Raw genomic sequence first — 12,817 nt, forward strand, 5'->3', positions numbered from 1 at the left:
TCTGAATTGGCTAATTTACAGGCTAACCTACCTAAGGGTATGGATACGGCCACTAACTGGCTAGGAGGATGGGAGAAACCTACGCCTAGACAAATGCACACTGTAACACCTAACCTAACCTAACCTAACCTACTATCCCTATGACTCTGGCACTGAACGAGCTGGCACTAACGAATGGCACGCACTGAGTTATGATCGGCACTACGCTTTACGATTAACACGCAACAAATTGAAACATGACGCACCTGAAGGGTAATTCACAATGTATGATTAAGTAATATATCAGTTTGAGTCTAGAGTGGGTTGGAATGAGGTTAGTTGGAAGAGGGTTAGTAGTACAATGGCCTAAGTGGTTAATGGTTAATGCTACGGGCTCAGAGGTCACACAGGCTACCCTCTCTGGGCAGGTGCCAGGATCGCTCTGAGATGGAAGCGACACTGCGCCAATGGGCATGAGTGCCAAGAGAGCTTATGGCTCTGACTCACTAAGTGAATTTCTTCTGCCCCTTCTTCTTCATTGGGGGCCTCCAGTGTCTGGCTAGGCCATTCCTAGGGGTCGATGAGGATACTGACTCTGAAGAATGGCCAGGAGTGCCGTCAGGAGCAGGATCAGGGCCAGCCTCAAGGGCTACGGGCTGGCCTCCTACTTCAGCTGCTGCGACAACCGTCATGGGAAGAGAACCAGCGTCTGCGTCCTGGCCGGACAGTTCCTGGTCGACCAGAAAAGCGGTAATGTCCAGGCCTGCCAGAGGGTCGTCCTCAGCAGGTGGAAGAGTGTGGGAAGAAGAAACATCAGGGGTTGGAGGTTCGCACTGTGCGGTGATCACAGTTGTGAGATTTGGTGGATCTCTCGTTGGAGGATCCGAGTCATGTTCGTGGTCCGGCACTGGCACTAACTCCGGGCCAGGCTCGGGAAGTACGCTTGGTAGGGAGCATCCAGCCAAGATGGGTGGAGCTTGGCACTGACCAGTGCTCGCAAGTGGCACTGGCAGCAAATTGGTGTCAGACAAAGCTGAAGGGGGACCCGGGAGATCGAGACCCCTCGGTGTCCCTGGCGTGATCTGGGACAGCGATTCCTGTCTTAATGAGAGGACTGGGCCTCTTGGTTCGGTGGAGGGAGCCGCTGCGTTTAGCCTACTGGGGCACTTCGACCATCTCTCGGTGTGTCCCCTTATGTTGCAGGTCCTGCAGCAGTAATTTGTGTGATCCCTTTGGAATGGGGAGTAATTATTTGGTGGCTCTCCAGGCACAAGACCTGCAGACTAGGCCTAGCAGGTGAATGTGGTGGATTACGTTCGGCTGACGGTGGCACAGCTGTCACAAAGGCTGTGTCCCTATCTGAAGATGTGGCGCTGGATGTGCTGGTGGAAGCTGTCAGGCAACAGTGTGGTGTGGGGGTGGGACATCCCCAGAGGATGTTGCGACCAAGCAGGAACTCCACTCCGTGCCTAATTCGCTTGATAACGCCAAGACGATGCGCCTTGTTGCTCCAAGGGGTAATCACCCTGAGCTCAACTGTGGGGATGGTCAGGGACTGTTCGCCCACCCAGGTCAAGGTCCACTTGGTGTGCTCCTCTACCTTGGCACTGGCTGGCACTTGGGCCCGGTCGATCAGACTAATGTCTGAGCCAGTGTCAGCAGTAGTTGGCAGGTGCACTGGGGGGCCGGAACCATCCAGAGAAGCCACTGAGACGGACTGGGTCCAGACCCTCTCAGGGTGAGTTCTCTCCGACGGCTCAGCTAAGGAAGCGGTGGCACTAATCATGTTCATGTGCCTGGGCTTGACCACATGTTTTGGGCATGCAGGATACTCAGCAGAAGAGTATCCTGAAGCTCCACAGTCTCGGCAGGGGCCCCGGTGATATGTTGATTTTCCGGCAGTGGTGTGCTGGGAAGACGGTGTTGAATTAGGCGCAGAGGAGGACTGACGGTTGCTGGTAGGCTGCCGAGAGTTGTTGCCCTGCTGATTGCTATCCTTATAGCGGCAATCTGCTTCGACATGGCCATACCGTTTACAGATGAGGCATGGAGGTTTATTAGGCGGGCCATTCCGTGAGTGATTGAGGCCCGAGAGGTGTCCAGGTGGCACTATTTTGTGCTGCAAGGTGCCATGGGAAGGATTATATGTCTCCCAGGCATCAGCTAAGCGGCAGGCTTCCTTGAGGGTGGCTGGCTGCTTATCATTAAGATACACAGCCAGAGGCCCGGGTGCACACTGGAAGAGGTCCTCCAGCATGGTCCGGTTGAACAAATCCTCAAAGGTGTCGCACCGCATAGACTCTAACCAGCAGGTCCCAGCTTGGGTCTTGTGACAGGCCCATTCTGTCCAGGACCAGCCGACATTCTTAGCCATACCTCTGAATCTTTGTCTCCACCTTTCAGGGGTGATTTCATACGCCTTAGTGATGGCCTCACGGATGTCAGCCATGTCCCCTCGTTGATCTCTTTCCAGGGCTCGGTGAGCAGCCTTAGCCTTCTCGTCTAGGTGCTTGGTAAGCAGTAAGGCCCTCTCAGCCAGGCTGACGTCATAGGTCTCGAAGAGGAATTCGATCTCTTCGAGCCATTGTTCCAGCTCGTCTTCAGTCCATTTTCCCACGAGGTTAACAAGAGGTATTTATGGCAGATGGAGTGGGACTAGAGGCTTCCTGTGCTGCTAAAGCCTCTGCACTTTCCTTCTTGGCTCTCTCCAACTTGAGCTCCCTGTCTTTGAGGGCTAGTTCATGCTGTCTTCATCTTTCTTCTCTTTCTTCTTCTTCTCTCCGCTGCTCGACTTCTTGCTGCCTTCTCCGCTCTTCTCTTTCTTCTTCTTCTCTCCGCTGCTCGGCTTCTTGCTGCCTCCTCTGCTCTTCTCTTTCTTCTTCTTCTCTCCTCTGCTCGGCTTCTTGCTGCCTTTGTTCTTCTTCATACTTTCTCTTCTCAGCGATCTGTTCCTTACCAAATTTTTGAAGGGCCTGGCCGGAAAGACCGTGATCCTTCCATATATTCCTAAAATATTGGTGCTCCTCGGTTGACATGTTGCTGATGGGGAAGGGGTGCTGAGCAAGTTACTTGGGTGTTCCCGGAGGAAAGGTTTGTGACAAGGAGGAAGTGTCCTTAGATTAGTGGCACTTCAATGAGTGGCACCTTTGAATGAGGTGGCACTGTGGATGAGTGTGCCGTGCGAAGGTCACACTAGGGGAAAGCTTTCCTGAAGGAAGTCTGAGTCCTTATGGGCGGATACGCTAGCAAATGGAGTGCTCCTGAAGGAAGTCTATGGCCCTTATGGGTGGATGCACTGTTAATGAGGTGTTCCTGAAGGAGCTGCGGTCCTTATGGGCGGAAACACCGGTTGTATGGTACTCTGTTTCTTCAATACAGGTGCAAGGGCTTATAAGAGGTTGCTTTGGTTGGGTGGCACTGTGGTGCCGGTGCGCTCCATGGAGCAATGGAAAATGTCAGTGCAAGAATTGGCACTGAAGCCGAGGTACTCTGCCTGAGCAGAAGGTAAGTAGGGAGTAAAAAGGTAAATGAGAGAATCCAACAGAAGGGGAGAGATAGGAAAGTGAAAGGAGAAAGATAAGTGCTTCAGTGATTGGGTGCTTAGTAGTGCCGCAGATTGGTGGGACTGAGAAGAATGGAAACTGGATGTGGCACGAGTGGGTAGCTAGTTATGAAAACTAGTGGGCGCTGCCTGACATGAGGACAGGTAGGCTATGAGGGAGGCACACAGTGTGCAATGGTTTTTTAGCACTTGCAACACGCAAGTCTGAAATAAGATATACATCCACTCCCACGCTCCAATTGGACGACACGTCAGGAGATATAATATATATGCGCTTTAATGGTTTGATCTGAAGTACTTGGAAAGAAAAAAACTGGTATGCTTGATTAATCTGCTAAACACAAGTGTTCTGAAATTACACACTGTGTATAGGATAAAAATTTTAAATGGGTAATGAATTTGAAATTCCCTTATTAATTACTAATATAATTCTTTGTATCTGCCTTTTATAATTTGTGAGTTGGTTCCCAAACTCGTAAGTAAATTATGTCGGTCCCGTGTTAATGAACTAATGCGAGAGGGAAGCGGAGAAAAAAATCTCTCTCTCTCTCTCTCTCTCTCTCTCTCTCTCTCTCTCTCTCTCTCTCTCTCTCTCTCTCTCTCTCTCTCTCTCGGTGAGCGATATGTAATGGCATGTATTTGTTACGAAACTTTAATCACCTTATGTTACGCTTAAGCGAAAATAAATTATGGTTGCAAAATTACGTTAAGGTGTAAGTCTTTATGGAATGGCTACTGGATCGCACGCATCAAAAGCTTAGGGTATGGTACGCAAGGGTGTTTCAAATTGTTTCACAAAGTTTCCCGAGTTTCGTTAAGCACACAAGGAGGAGGCTCGTTCCTTGAATGAACGTTGTGGGAGCGACTACGCGCGGGAAACAGCTGATCGTAGGCTCCTGCTTTGTCGGCGACAGGACGAAGTGGAATTGGAAGGAAAAAACTCTACTTTCTTGCTAAGTGAAATGAATTATTAATCTTTGAATATCAGCACTGTCTTTACTTTACGTTAATAGACTTTAATATGAACTTGGAGGATCATTAAATACCTATGCTTGGAACTGGTTTTATTTCTCCAACACTGGGACAGTTCTACACATGCGCCATTTGAACACTGTTTCTCGCTAGCCGTATAAATGCCAGATATCGCTATACGGTTTCCTGTAAGCTAATGGTTATTTCAAAATGTATCACTTACCAAGAAATGTACATTTTCTTTGCCATAACTATTCTGAAATAAACTCCTAGCTACTGGTCCTAGCTTACACATGCAAAATTCCCTAACTAACCCCTTCCTTAAGTAGCAACTTTACACTTTGTCCTACACACTAGAAATTTTGCCGGCTGGACACTGCGAGCCTACCTCTCTGTTTTCGCTAATATAAGAACCCTATGCGTTCCCCTGTGTTATGAACACTTGTAACGATACGAGAATTGTTCCGTTTCTTTAAAGAAACATTATTATTACTCTTATTTCCTTAATTTTAGGACATGCACAGAGTCTGTTTACCAAAGTTGTGGGCTTCGATCTCTTTCCTGTGCTCTTGAATAATGGAATGATTACCGTGAATTGAAATAATTGATTTATATATTCCTGGTTTTCTAGTCTAGCTTAATAGCGAGGCTAATCAACGCTAATAGACTAATCCTGGCAATTGGTCGTCACTGTCATAAACTGGACTCTTGGCTGGTGAGAAATTGAAATAAAATTATAATGATGCTGCCACGAAACCAAGAAAGCCCAGTTTATGAGCAAAAGGAAAAGTTATTTGAAAACTTACCTTATATTTTCCTGGATTCACAATTGAATGAGGAAGGTCGCCATATGGGAATTAGAATTCTTTTACAAATTTACAGGGGTTTATTTACAGAGACTTAGCAAGTAAACAATGAGACAACAGAACAACATAATCACTAAGGGGTAGATTCAGATATAGGACACAGGGAACAATAATGCAATGATTTGGCAACAAGCAAGTTGATTAATAATGGGGCCAATATGCATTACAATCAGTCCAATGATAATAATAACATTCAGTCTTGCCCTGATTACACAAAATAGTCTCAGATAATGCAAATGATGGAACTCCAGGATGGGAGAATATTTCATGTGAACATTTTCGGGCCACAACGGAATTTGGAAATGACTGCGACCAGGAATTTTCAGGATTTTGATGGTAGACGAGATACTGAAGCATGGATTGCGATCAGTCCACATGTCTCCCCTGAAAGAGACGTTCTAAGTTAGGAATGACGGTACACACTGAAGGAAATGGAATTCCCCCCTTATAAATGGGGATACTCTACGCTTAACTATTAGCCCTACGTAGTCCAGCAGATAATTATAATGGAATCACGTAGGCACAATCTGAGAATCGGAGCAGCGTAGACTTTAACAATGAACCTGTGATAGCACTCACACAAAGATAAAATTAACACTAATCTGGCTTAACCTAAATAGCCCTTAAATTGCACTGGGGGATGGATAATTGGTGGTTATCACAGGATCTTTACTTGAATTCAAGGCACGTAAATGGCGAGATATGGGGATGCAGGCAGGACTCGAACAAAGGAGGATTGCTTTGTGGAGGAAGGAGTTAAAGTTTAAAGAAATGGAATTTTAAGGAGTTTAAGTAAAAGAGGGAAGGGCTGGTATTGACTACTTGCAACGTACGAACCTTTTATGACTGTTGTTGGCGCCTAACAACCGTTCCAGCTGTCCGTCGAAGTCAGTTCAACAAGCGGAGCGGGAAAATGCAGCACTTGTGCTACAGATGAGGTCAGAGGAGCGTCTCCTGGCTTCCAAAAACATGGTGTCTTGGGGCATCGAGCTTTTGGGCCACCCGTACCTCTGTTCGTTCTTCTAATACTCTTAAATTATTAGTTAGAGAAACGTAAATATTTAGATTACCCAAGGCAATTATTCAAACACTGATCAAATTAATAAAAAATTATTATTTAATATTTAATTTAGTATTAAAGAAAAATCAAATAAATATATATAGTAGTGAAATCACTGGATACTTATGCAATACTAAGTATTAACACTCTTCACACAAAGAAATACATAAGACAATAAATTCATAATAACGAGTAAATACTGAAATACACAGTACTCACTTAATACTGAGTAAACACTTCAAAATGCTAAGTCACGTACATATAAGAAAAATACAAGAGAATCAATACTTTACCCATACTATTAATATAACTTTTCACTTTACATCCTTTCGTAATATTAGTTAGTATAATTCACAACTTGTCAATACAATTCCAGGAGACACACTGGTACGTACGAGACTAAGTAGCCAAGTAAACTTTTAAAGGATCAAAACATCAGAACTCTACTCTTTTTAGAAAACAAGGAGGAAAAATACAATAACATTACACTCCCCAATTCAACCTACACTGCCATCTTTTGGATGACCCTCGCATCTCATACGAAAACAAATACAAATAAGTCAAGTTATAACATACCTCCCTCTTTAAAATCATCATTATAACCAATGAGGATAAACAAAAATTACAATTCATAACATAACAAAGACAAATTCTTACAATTTTACATAACAGGATGCCTGGATAAAAAATCTGCGCGCAAATTATCCTTTCCCTTGATGTGATTCACATGTAGATCATAGTCTTACAAGGATAACCACCATCTCATTAGTCTCTTATTCTTAGTCTTCATTTTCTGCAAGAATGTAAGTGGCTGATGATCAGTATATACTTCAATAGTGTATGGGGACGAATGAAGATAATTATCAAACTTCTCCAAAGCCAAAAGTAAACTATGAGCTTCCTTTTCTATTGTAGAGTAGTTACACTGATGGGGTTTAAACTTTTGCGAGCTGTACATCACTGGATGTAGTAAGAAGTCTGCTTCTCTGCAGAAGAACTGCTCCTACTTCAATCTCACTGGCATCTACTTCGAGGATAAATGGACTTCCAAAATCAGGAGATTTGAGAACTGGGCTTGAGACTAACAAAGTCTTAGCCTTGTCGAATGCCTCCTGGCACTCTGAGGTCCACTGGAACTTTTTCTTGCTGCTTGTCAGATCAGTCAATGGAAAGACAAGTTCCGAGAAATTCTTACAGAATCTTCTGTAATACCCGACCATCCCTAAGAAGCGTTGAACTTCCTTCCGACAGGTAGGTTCCTTCACAGTTAAGATGGCATTCACCTTGGCATTAACGGGTGCGACTTCTCCACTCCCGACAACATATCCGAGATACTGAATTCGGGCATAACCAAAGTCACTCTTCGCCAAATTCAGTGTGAGGTTTGCGGCTTTCAACCGAGCGAATACCTTCCTTAACGTCTCTAGGTGGCTATCCCAAGTATCTGTAAAAACAATAATGTCGTCCAAGTATACTGCAACATTGGATAAATCCTTCGAAACATCATTCATTGGCCTTTGAAATATAACTGTAGCATTCTTTAATCCAAAAGGTAACACCTTGTATTGAAAAAGTCCACTAGGTGTTACAAACGCAGTTATGGGTTTTGTGGATTCTGACAATGGTAGTTGATAGTAGACTTTAAGAAGATCTATACGAGATATAAATTTTGATGAGCTTACCAAGTCAATAAGATCGTCAATTCTGGGTAACGGATAGCAGTCAGAAACAGTAAGTTGGTTTACCTGACGATAATCTGTGCATAACCGATATGTACCATCTGGTTTTCCTACTAGTACACATGGAGATGACCATGGACTATGGCTGACTTCGGCCAAACCATGTTCTAGCAAGAAATCTACCTCTTTTTTCATGATGGTCTTCTTGTATGGAGATACTCGATACGGAGCGCTCTTAACTGGAACTGAGCCGATCTTAAGCTGCATCTCAACTTCCACAAGACTTGTTTGTGTTGGTATGTCTCCACAAATCGCTGGGAAAGATTCCAACAACCTTTCTATATCCTGCAATTGAAGAGAGGGTAAATGATACAATTTAGATTTCAGATGGTTGATAGTGTCAGAATTGGATAATCGAACATCTGTTTTTATAAGATGGTCATCAGATACTTGATCAGAAGATTTTTCAACAAGAACCAAGCTAGCAATGGCAATACTTTCTTTAGTTTTTTCCTTAGTAGAATAAAGTTTTAATCTGTTTATATGTACTATTTTCCGATCTCTCCTTTTACCTGGAGTAGATATTTCATATAAATTCTGATTCTTACTCATCACAGTAAATGGTCCTTCATATCTGCTTTCAAAAGTTTTCTTCATAGGAGTTAACATTAAAACTCTATTTCCAACTTTAAATTCTCTCCTCTCTGCTTTACTATCAAAGTTTTTCTTCATGGAATGCTGGGCTTTAAACAGATGTTGATGGGCGAACTTACGTGAATACTCAAGCTTTTCTCTTAAATTAGTTGCATATTCTCCCAAACTGACATCTTCACTATAGTCTAACCAAGTGTCATACAATACTTTAAGTGGTCCTCTAATTTGTCTTCCATAAAGTAATTCGGCAGGAGAAGATCCAAGACTTTCCTGATGTGCATTCCTCACGGCATATAAAACAAATGGCAATCCTTCCTCCCAGTCTTTACCAGTTTCTTCACAAAACTTAGTCAATCCTTCTTTCAGCGTCTGGTGAAATCTTTCAAGACAACCTTGACTTTGAGGATGATATACTGTGGACATAGAATGTTTAATACCCATTACTTTCATTACTTCCTGAAATAATGTAGACGTAAAATTAGTTCCACGATCGGTCTGTACAATCCTAGGTATTCCATATTGGGTGAAAATCTTAACTAGATGAGGAATTAATGTTTTAGCAGAAATATTACACAGAGGTACAGCATCTGGATACCTTATGCTACTGCACATAACAGTCATCAAATACTGGTTTTGTTTTTAGACTTAGGCAATGGACCAACACAATCCAAAATTACTTTCTCAAATGGAACACTACATACAATCTGTGGAGATAAAGGTACTGGTTTTATAGGCTGATTAGGTTTACCTACTTTTTGACAAGTATCACATACTTTACAAAATTTTTTACATCTTCTCTTATTCCAGGCCAATAAAAATATTGCAGAATATTGAGAGTGGTCTTCTTCACTCCAAGATGGGCAGATGTATTCACATGGGCAATCCGGATTATTTCTTCTCTCAATCCTAAAGGTACAACTAATTGGTACTTCACATCCCATGAAGCATTAGCAGGAGTAGATAGTGCTCTGTACTTTCTCATCAGTATTCCTGTCTTTAAATAATAGCAAGTCGCTTCTGTAGCGATTTCACTCTCTGAAACAGCTTCATTAAACATTTGTTGTAAAGAATAATCATTAGCTTGAGCATCTCTAATATCAAATTCTCTCATTTCAAACAGATTATGAAACTCTGAATCCAAAATGTTACAATCTAGTAAAGAAGATTCACGAACCTCCTCCATAGTATTGTCTAGCTTACAGTCCTTTTCATTGTTGACTTTTTCTACCTTGTCTTCTATCAGAGGAGAGTTTCTCTGCTCTAGCTCCTCTACTACATCACCTGCTGCAACATCAACAGCATCCGTACAAATCAAATTCCTTGCAGTATCCAAAATCCTCAGGCTGTGTTCAACGACACATGACTGAAACATGGCGTTCTCTTCTAGTTCCTAAGCCCTTTGTTGGCCGAGTCGGTTGAGCTTCAGAATGTGGTTCAGGTCCCGTTGCTAAGTAACCAACTGGTTCTTAGCCACGTAAAATAAGTCTAAAGGGCCAGCCCATGGCTGTTAATCAGCTCAGTTCTTCAAGGTATACTTAACTTTTTTTTTTTCTTCTAGTTCCTTCACTGGATTTTCAATCAGAGGAGTATCCACAACAACAGGATCTGGAATCACTCTGGAACCAGCGATATCATTTCCTAATAGAAAATCAATGTTAGGTATAGGTAATGAGTCAACAACTCCTACAACAGTATTCCCTGTATACAAATTACAATCCACATGCAACTTTGCTCTGGGTACTGTAGTCAATCCGCCAATGCTCTTCAGAATTACACTATCTTGAGTCATACAATTCTCTATACCAGGAACTGCATCTCTGACCACCAAGCTGTGTGACGAACCCATATCTCGTACTATCCTGACAGAGATTCCATTGGCACTTTCATCTGGAACACAAAGTTTTCCTTTAAAACAGAAAGGTTTAAATTCCTCTCTAACCACAGGAGACTTTTCGTTACCATACCGACACATTCTCGGGAGAGAACAAGCTACACTCCCTGTCTTTTCTTTGTTTTTAAGCCATCCAGGACAATTTCTATGAATATGTCCAACCTCACCACAAAAATAACATTTCACAACCGTACTATTATTACTTCCAGCATTGTTCTTCCCTTGACCTTTATATTTACTCCGGCCAGGACTATTATGTGGTGAATTCTGCAGTGATTTGCAAGGTGATGTATGTGGTGATCTCCTGGAATTGTTTCTCCTTTTAAATGGCTTTAACAGACCAAAATTCTCAGCCAGAGTAGTAGCTCTCTGCAAAGTTGTAACTTCTCTTTCAAACAAATATCTCTGTACATCAACAGGAATTCCTCTTAAAAATTGTTCAAGTAACATTAACTCTCTGTACTCTTCCATGCACGTGACTCCAGCTGCTTTAATCCACTTATCATGAAGTTTAACAATACTATGAGTATACTCTACATATGATTGTCTATCACATTTACGAAACCTAAATTGCAAACGATAATACTCAGGAGTAAGTTCATATATTTTAAGTATATTATCCTTGATAAAATCATAATCCTTGCACTCACTAGCATTCAAAGCTAGAAAAGCAGACCTAGCTTTTCCTACCAAAGCAGGTTGAATAATCACAGGCCAGACCTCCTTAGGCCAACTTAAACTTTGAGCTAACTTCTCAAAAAGTGAAAAAAATTCATCAGGTTCTGACTCATCAAATTTAGGTACAATCTTAGTAAACTTACTTACATCAGGTATACTCTCGTCAATAAGAGAAATTTTACCTTTACTTCCACTCTTGAGGGCTTCTAACTTTAACTGATACTCTCTTTTTTCTCTATCTAACCTGTCTTGACGCTCAATTTCTTCCCTTTTTAATCTGTCTTGCCTTTCTCTTTCCTCTCTTTTTTCTCTATCTAACCTGTCTTGACGCTCAATTTCTTCCCTTTTTAATCTGTCTTGTCTTTCTCTTTCCTCTCTTTCTCTTGCATACTGAATTTCTAATCTTTTTACCTCTAAGGCTGAACTACCTTCATCACATAAATCAAAGGCCTCTTCGGAGAGAACTCCATCATCGACTAACTTCGATATTACGTTACTCTTAATCTGAGATTTACGCCACGCTTTCTTTATGTCTTTAGCAAACTTATAGTGACTAGCGATCTCTAACCAATCATCCTTTTGCATCCGGTGCGAGCTCAAATATCCACTTGTAGGATTTTCAACAAACTCACTAATGTTAAAGGACTCCATAATTATCAACTTAATATACTTAGATAAACTGCACAACAAGAAATTAATTTGAAAATAGAAAAACCAATACGTCAATAAGCATATTACAAATCTTGCACAATATCAATCATTACAAACAATTACCGAGGGCAAACAAATGAATATCCCGGACAGGCCCCCACTTGTTACGCTCTGCTTCTAATACTCTTAAATTATTAGTTAGAGAAACGTAAATATTTAGATTACCCAAGGCAATTATTCAAACACTGATCAAATTAATAAAAATATTATTTAATATTTAATTTAGTATTACCGAAAAATCAAATAAATATATATAGTAGTGAAATCACTGGATACTTATGCAATACTAAGTATTAACACTCTTCACACAAAGAAATACATAAGACAATAAATTCATAATAACGAGTAAATACTCGAAATACACAGCACTCACTTAATACAGAGTAAACACTTCAAAATGCTAAGTCATGTACATATAAGAAAAATACAAGAGAATCAATACTTTACCCATACTATTAATATAACTTTTTCACTTTACATCCTTTCGTAATATTAGTTAGTATAATTCACAACTTGTCAATACAATTCCAGGAGACACACTGGTACGTACAAAACTAAGTAGCCAAGTAAACTTTTAAAGGATCGAAACATCAGAACTTTACTCTTTTTAGAAAACAAGGAGGAAAAATACAATAACATTACACTCCCCAATCAAACCTACACTGCCATCTATTGGTTATAACAATATATATATATATATATATATATATATATATATATATATATATATATATATATATATATATATATATATATATATATATA

At 41.3% G+C, this 12,817-nt stretch overlaps 1 protein-coding gene across 1 annotated transcript; it reads right to left on the reverse strand.

The window, feature by feature from the left end:
- Nucleotides 1–485: 485 nt before the first annotated feature.
- Nucleotides 486–2,394, reverse strand: LOC136827861 (uncharacterized). The gene is made up of 5 exons (XM_067085321.1): nt 2,356–2,394; nt 1,709–2,098; nt 1,256–1,534; nt 747–1,061; nt 486–695 (listed from the first exon to the last, which is right to left on the reverse strand). The coding sequence occupies exons 1-5, from the start codon at nt 2,392–2,394 to the stop codon at nt 486–488; spliced, it is 1,233 nt and encodes a 410-aa protein (XP_066941422.1).
- Between the last annotated feature and the right edge of the window lie 10,423 nt (nt 2,395–12,817).

This window comes from Macrobrachium rosenbergii, chromosome 42 (genome assembly GCF_040412425.1).
Source record: "Macrobrachium rosenbergii isolate ZJJX-2024 chromosome 42, ASM4041242v1, whole genome shotgun sequence".
NCBI lineage: Eukaryota > Metazoa > Arthropoda > Malacostraca > Decapoda > Palaemonidae > Macrobrachium > Macrobrachium rosenbergii.

Coding starts and splice junctions, on each gene's coding strand:
- LOC136827861 (XM_067085321.1), bottom strand. CDS start 2,394: ATGAAATCACCCCTGAAAGGTGGAGACAAAGATTCAGAG. Junction 1,535..1,708: donor AGAGAACTCACCCTGAGAGG/GTCTGGACCCAG, acceptor GTGGGCGAACAG/TCCCTGACCATCCCCACAGT. Junction 1,062..1,255: donor CTGCTAGGCCTAGTCTGCAG/GTCTTGTGCCTG, acceptor TCGCTGTCCCAG/ATCACGCCAGGGACACCGAG.